The 9,503-nt window shown below is 46.0% G+C and overlaps 1 protein-coding gene across 5 annotated transcripts in view; it reads right to left on the bottom strand.

Annotated features, from left to right (window-relative positions):
- Nucleotides 1–458: 458 nt before the first annotated feature.
- SLC41A3 (solute carrier family 41 member 3) overlaps nt 459–9,503 on the bottom strand; it is a 90,744-nt gene continuing 81,699 nt past the window's right edge. For 3 of the 5 annotated variants that reach the window (XM_032412082.1, XM_032412083.1, XM_032412086.1), the window contains 3 exons: nt 6,654–6,788; nt 2,537–2,685; nt 459–1,352 (listed from right to left, as the gene is read on the bottom strand). In XM_032412082.1, the coding sequence (XP_032267973.1) occupies nt 1,143–1,352; nt 2,537–2,685; nt 6,654–6,788 (494 nt within the window). In that variant the 3' untranslated portion in view covers nt 459–1,142. The remainder of the gene's footprint in view (nt 1,353–2,536; nt 2,686–6,653; nt 6,789–9,503) is intronic. The other 2 variants (XM_032412084.1, XM_032412085.1) reach the window with 2 other exon arrangements.

Genomic DNA, 9,503 nt, shown 5'->3' with positions numbered 1-9,503 from the left:
GGTCATGGGATTGTGCCCTGTGTTGGGCTCCATGCTCAGCGTGGAGTCTGCTTGAGATTCTCTCTCTCCCTCTGCCCTCTCCCCACTCGTGTGTGCTCTCTAAATAAATTAATTAATTTAATTAAAAAAAAAGAATCAGGAAGTAAACATATATTTTAAAAAAGTGAGGGCATTCTGGAGTAGTGGTTCTCAAAGGTGAGAGTGTATCAGAACAACATGGAGGGCTTATTAAACCTACATTGCTGAGCTCTACCCCAAGACAGGCTGATTTGGCAGGCCTAGGGGAGGGAGGGTAAACAACTTGCATTTCTAACAAGTTTCCCCGTGATGTTGATGCTTCTATGCTGGAGACCACAGTTTGAGAAACAGACACTAGAGAAACACCAGAGGTTTTTGTTACTTATAGACCCCAAGTCTCATGGTGGCATTAACTATCTTTAAGGACACAAAGGCCAAGTATAATATAATCTATGTTTTATTTTATACTTCTCTGATCATTAAAATCTAAACAGAAGTTTTGCTTAAACATAAAAGGAAGAAAAAGAGAAAAAACATTAACAGGATTAAATACTGGGAGCAGATGAAGGGTGTGCAAGGAAAGGCTGTCTTGGGAAGGGCTGCACATTTGCAGGCACACTGGCAAAATGGCCAACGAAGCTCAGAGCTGGTGAAGACTGTGCTTAAGCCACAGCTCAGTCCTGAGGCTTGGGCACAGAAGGCATCTCATTCCTGCTCCTCCCCAATCCAGGCTGCATGGGCACAGAACAGTGCCAGCATATCTCCCAAGTGCACCGGACATGTCTCTTCCTTCAGCGTCTTCAGGCCAGAGTCCCCTGCTCTCCACACACACATGCACACTCATTTGCACTCACCAAGCACATGGGTGTGCACTTATGTCCGGGAACATGCAGTCACATTCACACACAAACAATGCTTCTGATTTCAGGCCTCCCTCACCCTCATAGGCTCAGGTTCCAACTCCAGAGTCAAGATGTGTGTTAGTGTCCTTAGCAGACTGACAAAGGGCCACTGCAGAGGCAGGGTGTCAACCATCCTTCCTGAGGACCCAGGCAGGGAGAAACTTCTGTACCCTGCTGGTGTGAAGGAAAATTCTACTGAGCAACTGGGGCTGCCTGGGCTCATTAGGGAGGTCCAGATGCTGGTTCTGAGAAGCCATCCAGCCCTGCTTCACTCCTCAATAACCAGTTGATAAGAAAGCAGAGTGTCAGAAGGCCAGTCCCTAGGAGGTCCCCCAACCCTGTGAGATAGGGGATACAGTGGTTGTCTGGATCCAGGGCCTGGTGCCATGTCAGCCGAACCATCACTTCTGCCAGGTACAGGAGAATCGTCACCTGGCACAAGAGCAAGCAGACACAAAAAATAACAACTAAGTCAGATAGTCAAGTGTCACTAAGAAACACTAGCAAATTTCAAAGGCAGATACCAAGGTGGACATGTCTACTCCAAGGAGTCCCCTTCCTCTAGCTTTTCTTGGGGCCAGTGCCCAGCTATGAGCTCATGCAGAGGCAGGAAGTCCACCCTTATCCATAGTTGCCTAGCCTCCCTCCCTGTGGTCAGGTCCTACTTGTGGCAAACTGAGGTGCCAGACAGACCATCTCTGCTACACCAACTCCTCTCAGTATCCTTGAAAACTCAAGACATAGACCTTACTGGGACTTCAATTTGAGTTTGCTGGAAGCCCTTGTATGGGCAGCTTTGGACATTAAGCCTTTCCTGAAAGTGCCAGTAGTGAGCACAGTCCTGGCCTCATTCCAGGGCTCCTCGATCCCCTGTCCCAGGCTGACTCCAGCCCCTTCCCTGCTCCTGCTCAAGACAGTTTGTCAGAGTGCTCCAGCCCACTGTTCAGGGTCAGGGACATGCTGCAATTGTAAATGCCCTAACTCAGGGAGATTTGAACATGTCAGTCCCTAGTTCTAGCACTGCCCTCCTAGCACAGTTATCTCTGCAGACAACCTGGGCCCACGAGGGGCATCAGTCAGCTAGTCTGGGCAGACAGTCTGCTGAGTACTACCCAGAGGCAGGCACCAGCTTACTCTCTTTCATCATGTCCTTATCACCATCCAGCCCTGACTTAAGTCCCTACATGCCTTTCAGCAACACTCCAGCAGGGGCCTGGTCTCTGCCCACCCTATCTGTGATGGTTGGTGTGCATGGCACAGATCATCAGTTGGACCCACTGATCAACTTGCTTCACGGCAACTTGCTGCAACTTCAGGATGAACCTTTGATCCTCTGCTGAGGAGTGTGCAGTGTGCTATATGTAGTATGGAGTGTGCCTTGTGGGGGGTGTACCCTATGAAATGTGCAGTGTAGCATGTGCTGTGTGGAATGTTCAGTGTGAAGTGTGCAATACAGAGTGTGGAGTGGCTTCTCTGTCTGGATCATGCCCTTGGGCTTGAACAAGTTGACTCTTGGAAGATGGGGGTCCTGGAACTGCCCTCCTGCCAACCAAGACAAATCTTGCTGGCTGACCAACCACTGAATGCTGCTCTGATACTGCTATAGTCATCCTCACCTGGATCAGGCTTGCTAGCAGATAGAACACCACAAAGATCTTACTGTCTGGGACCAAATGGCCTTCCACCAAGTAGATGATGTAGAAGAAAATCAGATGGCCCGGAACCACCAGAAAGAGCAGGACTCGGGCTGATATGGAATTAATTTCTGGAAAAAACAAAACCAAGGAGATTGTGTGACCTGCTGGGCAGCAGAAGCCACCTTGGCATGTGACAGTCTCCAGTGAGGCATCCACATTCATTTATCTATTACACGAGTGTTTACTGAGCATCTACTATGTGGCAGGCACATTCTCGCATATGGGGATATACTCCTGTCCCTTCCCTCATGGAATTGACATTTTAGGGAAGAGAGAGAGAGAGAGAGAAAAACAAAACAAAACAAAACAAAACAGAATCGAGTAGCAGAAACAAACAAACAAGAAAAGTCATTTCAAACTGACCAGTGCGAGGATGAAAATAAACCAGGATAATGTGGTAGAGAACAAAGTGTATATTAGTAGGATGAATACTGGAGACTAGAAGCCCTTGAGAGAAGATGACATCTAGGCTGAGATATGAATCTGGAGGAGAGGACTCTGGGCAGAGGAAAGGGAACATGCAAAGGGCTTAAGGTGGAAGAGAGCTCTGGAATGTGGACGAACGAAGGCTCAGCACGTGGAATTAGTAATCCAGGGAAGGGTGGCACACTCATGGGAGGCCTCAGGCAGCCCCTTCCTCACGCTAAGCCTCTGGGACTCATTCAGCACATTCTCTTTTGGCTTCAGTACTCTAAGAATTTGAGACTCTGCAAGAAGTGTGACTTCCCTGCCCCAACCACACACACTTTTAAAAATTGTAACATATGAATGCAACTGACTTCTCAACAGAAATAGAGTTTCAATAAAAAGTCTCCATTTACCTCTGAGTTAAAATATTTCATCAAACTAACAAGAAAGAGGAGGAACAATCATACAGCTTAGAAGCTAAAAACACTACCATAAAATAATATGTAGAGAGAGGCTGAGAACACTCAAGAGTCCAAAATCTATTCATGATGAAAAATTAGACAAGGTATGAAAAGATTCTTTGGAAAAAAAAGTAGAAGCAAAATAAATAATTGCTATTGGCAGCTGGCCCTAAAACTCAAGAAAATCTATAGAAACATTACATAAATAAGAATTCAGTAAAATATTTAGATGCTGCTATAGCATCTGGGTGTCCTCCATCACCCAGATCCATATGTTGTAAATCTAACCCTCAATGTGATGGTATTTGGAGATGATTAGGTCATAAGGGTACAGCACTCATGAATGTCATTAGTGCTTATAACCTTATAAAAGACACCTCAGACACTTCACTCCTTCCACCATGTGAGGACACAGTGAGAAGACAGCTGTCTACAAACTAGTAAGCAGGCCATCACCAGACAAAATTTGCTAGTGCCTTGACCTTGAACTTCCACAAACCACAACTATAAAAAATAAGCTTCTTGTATTTATGAGCCACCCATTCTATACTTCCATTATAGCAGCTGAACTAAGACAGATACAGAAATAATGGAGAAATAGAAACAGATTTTCTATATATAAACGACAAATCAGAAAATTCAATGGTAATTTCCACTTCAAGACAAGATGGCTAGACATATTTCTTCCTATTCCTCTCATTAAATACAACTAAAAACCCTGGACATTATATATAAAACAAACATAAGAAGATTTGAAAAGGTGGAGAGAAAGGGTGGGCTGGCCAGGGACCTGGGGACCCAACAAACAACACAGAAGTGAATTCCCTGAGTTGTTGTTTTGGTGTTTTGGGGGAGTTTTGCCTCATATATCCCAGACCAGATGCTAGAGAAGTCAGCAACTCAGAAACGTCAATGGGCACAGACCAAAAAAAAAAAAAAAAAAAAAGACTCAACAAAAGCCCGCTCTGTCTAGCCAAAAGTCCAAAAGAGGGACAGCCTAGCAAAACACAGAACTTTTAGGCAACTTCTCTATTCCAGCCAAACATCACAGGAAAAACTACAGCCCCACTTCCATTAGCAAAGGCCAAGAGGGGAGCCTGGACTTCTGACCAAATCTAGGTGGAATGTGCCACTCACCCCTTCTGGTTGAGGGGGGATAGAGAAGGCTGAGTGGAGAGTAAGCGGTACTCTGCCTGGTGGTAATGAGCTCCCCACTCAACCATGTCTGTGAAGGCCATGTGGGCAGCAATAACAAAGCTGCCCTCTCCCTCTCAGCCAGGGTAGTGTCAGAGGAACGTGGACTCCTCCCCAGCCCACCAGCAATGAAGTGCTCCTCTTCCCCCAGTGTATGAACAGAGACGGTGGGGATGGTAGGGGTGGGGGGAAACCTGGGCTTCTACCTCCAACTGGCAGTAAGGAAGCAATGCATTCCCTTTCCTTCAGTAGTGCAGTGTCAGAAAAGGTAGCTGAAAAAGACTTAAATGAGATCCAGAGTTTCATAACATATTCCCCGAATGCCTGGGATTCAATCTGAAATCACTTCTTATAAAAGAAAAAAAATTTCAACTTGATAAGACAACCAACAGACACTAAGAATGAGATGACACAGATGGCAGAATTATCTGAAAGCAATTTTAATGAATCCATTGTAGAAGTGCTTCAACCAGCAATTACAAATATACTTGAAACAAATGATAAAAATAGAAAGTTTTGGTAAAAAAAAATTAGAAAGTCTCAGAAAAGAAACAGAAGATACAAAGAAGACCCATGTGGAAATTTTAGAACTGAAAAAATACAATAGCCAAAAAACCCCAAACAACTCAATGCAATGGATGACTAGCTGAGTGAAGAGGGCAGAGGAAAGAATCCATGAACTTGAAAAAAACCTATGGAAATTAGCCAATCTGAATAAGAAAGAGTAAAATAGGCTGGGGGAAAAATTGAACAGAGACTCCAGGGCTTGTGGGACTGTAACAAAAGATCCACCATTCATGTCATCAGAATACAGGAAGGAAAGGAAGAAGACAGTGGGGCTGAAGGTGTATCGAAGAAATCATGGCTTAAAATTTCCCAAATTTGGCAAAAGATAAATCCATGTACTCAAGGAGCTAAGTAAACCCCAAACATGCCAAACCCTAAGAAATCCACACCAATGTGCATCATAACTCAAAGACTAGAAAGTAAAGAAAAAGTCTTGAAACAAACAAAAGACAAAAAAATAATTCAAATGACAGTAATTTCTCATCAGAAACCAGGGGATTCAGAAGGAAGTGGTACATTTTTCAAGTGCTGAAAAGAACCATCAACCCTGAATTTTATATCTGGCAAAAATATCCTTCAGGAATGTGCCAGCAAATCTACCCTAAAAGAATGGCTAAAGGTAGTTCTTGAAACAGAAAGGAAATGATTAAAAGAAAATGCAGTGGGAGAAAAGATCCAAGTTTTAAAAGTAACAAAAAGAAAAGACCTCAAAAGGTTTCCAGTGGTTCTCAGAATAGAATCCAGTCTCCCTTCCTCAAGCTTCAAGGTCCTATAATGATCAACCCCTCCCTCCCTGGTCTCAGCTTCCTCCATCCTCTCCCTTGCTCATTATGCTCAGGCCTCCCTGGCCTTTCAATTCTTCAGACTTACCAAGCTCCTTCCTGCTTCTGAGCCTTTGCTCAGGCTGTCCCCTCTGCCTCAAACGCCCCTCTTGCTCCAGCACGCCTCCTCCCCCCCACACCCTCCCCTGCTCCCCCCATCATCCTCAGAGAGGAACTTGCCAAACCCATATCTCAATATCTCCTGAAATTCCTTCCACTGGACCCTGTACTTTTTTATTTTAAAACATGCCACAATTTGTAGTTAAATGCTCCTTTTTTGGTGTGTTTATCTGCTCTTCTGGATAATGTAAATCCATGTGGGCAAGAATCCGCTTTCTCTGACTCATCACTGCAACCTGACACCTAGTACCTGGCAGAATTAAATATCTGAATGAATGGATGAATCAACTAGAGGCAGAGATGGGGAGTCAGGTCTCTGGGAGGAGGAGCTGTGCCCTTGAAGATGATTGGGCTGAGGTCAGCACTGGTCTTAGACATCTGTTGCTACAGAGCAGATTCCAATGATGGCAATTTTTACTTGTGTAAAGAAATGGCCACATGGCCTCTGGAAGACACCAGACCCACCTGAGGTGCAAAAAGTGGAGCATGGGTTAGGCCAGAACTGTTTCATCCAGAGGGGGAGAACGCCAGGCGTGCTCCACATGTGCAGGTAGGTGGAGATCCGGCTGGTCTGAATGGCCACCAGATTGCCACCAACACCTGGGAGGAGAAAAAGAATGTGGTTTCCCCTTTTTTATGCCAGTCTCTAAGTTCTATCTCTTACTTTAAGTCTATGTCCTCCAGGAAGACTTCCTTGACTGATTCAGCACTGGATCTTTCTTCCTTCCCTCCCACTTTACCCCAGATCTTGTTCGGCCCCAAGCAAGGGTAAACTGGACCTTGTGAGTGAGGTATCACCTTGACAGCTATCTCTTACGGTGAAGGAAGTGTGACTGGCAAAGTAGGTTTTTAATACATATTTGTTGGGTAGAGGGAGGGGGTAGGGAATAGGGAGAGAGGGAGGGAAGACAGTGACAGAAAGGTCTATGGGAAGGTATCTTGATAAGCCATTCAAAGTCATAGGATGTGACAGGAATCAGATTCCAGAATGGAACATCTGAGAAAATGAAAGTGCTTTTTCCCCTAAGGTGGGAAGGAGACAGAAGAGAAATTGGGGACAGCAGCAAGAGAAGAAGAGCTATCATATGCAACAGGCCTGGGGCTTACTGCTGAGGCCCCAGCTTCCACATGGAGTGGATTGTGCACAGCCCTGCCAGGACCCCAGGGCCCAGAAGACAAAGGCCATGCCAAGCTCCCTTTGCAGGGCCAGGATCTGGGGCTGGCAGAGAACAGGGCCTACTCATGGCCCTCTCCTTTAGAGGGTGGGCGGGCTGCCCCCATTCGATTTCCTCAGCCCCCTGGGGATTAATCCCTCACTGGGCCAGATGTGCCCCAGTGATGTCCAGAGGGAGAAACCAACTACCCTGGATACAAAGAATGGTCTGTGGGCAGAGGACAGCTGCAGATCTATTTTGCTAGACCCACATGATTTTTTATGTATGTATGTATGTATGTATGTTCAGTCAGCCACCATATAGCACATCATGAGTTTTTGATGTAGTGTTCAATGATTCAATAGTTGTGCAGCACTGGGTGTTATACACGATTTAAAAAAAAAGGAAAAACCTTTTAAAAAGTAACTCAAATTAATTGCCAGCTTCTCCTAACAAGTCAGTTGGGGCAACTCCAGACCTCCAATCTTGACAGGCAGCAACTGGCTGGAGCTGAGCAGGCCCCACTCCCTCCACTCCAGGAACATGCTCTGCAGCATGACTGTTCCCTGCCACTCCTTACAGCCCAGTTACTGTCACACCTGCCGAACTCATTCAAACTGCTTTTGTGGCACCAGGGGCATCTGAGTTGGGTGACATACAAGGAAATCTTTCCAAGTGTTAAACATCGGGACCTTACTTAGGTGATGCAGTCCTTTAGGTGCTCAGCCCCTTGTGTGAGTGGCCAGCCCTGCCTCTGTTGGGAGCAGACCTACTGGGTCTCACTGACATGCAAGGAACAATCACCTAGGTTCCCATGGAAGTAGGGGGAGGGGGTGCCCAAGGGCCTCTGAAGCTGTTTCTTTCTTTTTTATAAGATTTTGTTAGGGGCGAAGCAAGATGGCAGAGGAGTAGGAGACCTAAATTTCCTCTGGCCCCAGGAATTCAGCTAGATAGGTATCAAACCATTCAGAACACCTACAAACTCAACAGGAGATCAAAGAAAAGAATAGGAGCAACTCTCTGAACAGAAAAGCGACCACTTTCTGGAAGGTAGAACATGCAGAGAAGTGAATCCGAGGCGATATTCCCGAAGATAGATGGCGGGGTGAGGGAGCCTCCATCAGCCAGCTACCAGCAAGTGATAAGAGCACGGAGCACAAAATCGGAATCTGCTCCACTGAGGGACAGCACTCCAGTGGCTAAGCGGGGGGTGGAACCCTCACTGGGACAGTGTGGTCTCAGGACCCTCGGGGTCACAGAAAGACTGGGGGTGCCTGATGTGGCAGAGCTCCCAGGTATCAGAGCAGGGAAGCCAGCTGCAGAGACAGAGCCGAGGAGTGGGCTCTCAGCTCAGGATTACCATAAACATGATCTGTGGCACAGCCGGGCCACTGCTCTTTCAGCAGGGACCCAACAAGCAGCAGATCCGGGGAGACTCCCCTTCCTCCCTGGGGATGAGTGGCGCAGGAACGCATCTCACGGACCTGCTGGGTTTGGAGACTCCACACAGGGTCGGGTGCCAGAGATAGAAATGCTCGGTCACAGGCCAGGTGAGCACGGAGTGCGGCCGGAGACCAGGGAGATGGGAGTGATTGACTGCTTTTCTCTGGGGGCTCACTGAGGAGTGGGGCCCCGAGTTCTCGGCTCCTCCAGGGCGGAGATTGGGAGGCCACCATTTTCACTCTCGTCCTCCAAAGCTGTATGGAAAGCTTGCAGGGAACAAAAGCTCCCAAGAGCAAACCTGAGCAGATTACTTAGTCCGGCCCCCCGGCAAGGGTGGGGCAATCGCCTCCAGCAAAGACATTTGAGAACCACGGCAACAGTCCCCTCCCCCAGAAGATCAGCAAGAAGAGCCAGCGAAGACCAAGTTTACTGATCAATGAGAATGGCAGAACTCCAGCACTAGGGAAATACAGCACATAGAATTCATGGCTTTTTTCCCCATGATTCTTTAGTCTTTCAAAGTTAATTTTTTAAATTTTCTTTTCTTTTTCTATATTTTTTAGTTGAATTTTTCTTCTTTCCTTTTTCAACCAACATCTTATCAATTCATTTTTAAAAACCTTTAATTTTTCATTTTTTACAGTCATATTTTCTCTTCATTGTATATAACCTTTATATATATATATATATATATATATATATATATATATATATATAT

The sequence above is a fragment of the Phoca vitulina genome, unplaced genomic scaffold (assembly GCF_004348235.1).
Source record: "Phoca vitulina isolate PV1807 unplaced genomic scaffold, GSC_HSeal_1.0 scaffold13, whole genome shotgun sequence".
Lineage (NCBI taxonomy): Eukaryota > Metazoa > Chordata > Mammalia > Carnivora > Phocidae > Phoca > Phoca vitulina.
Note: the sequence above shows the minus strand (reverse complement) of the source record. Positions and strands in the feature narration are given on the sequence as shown.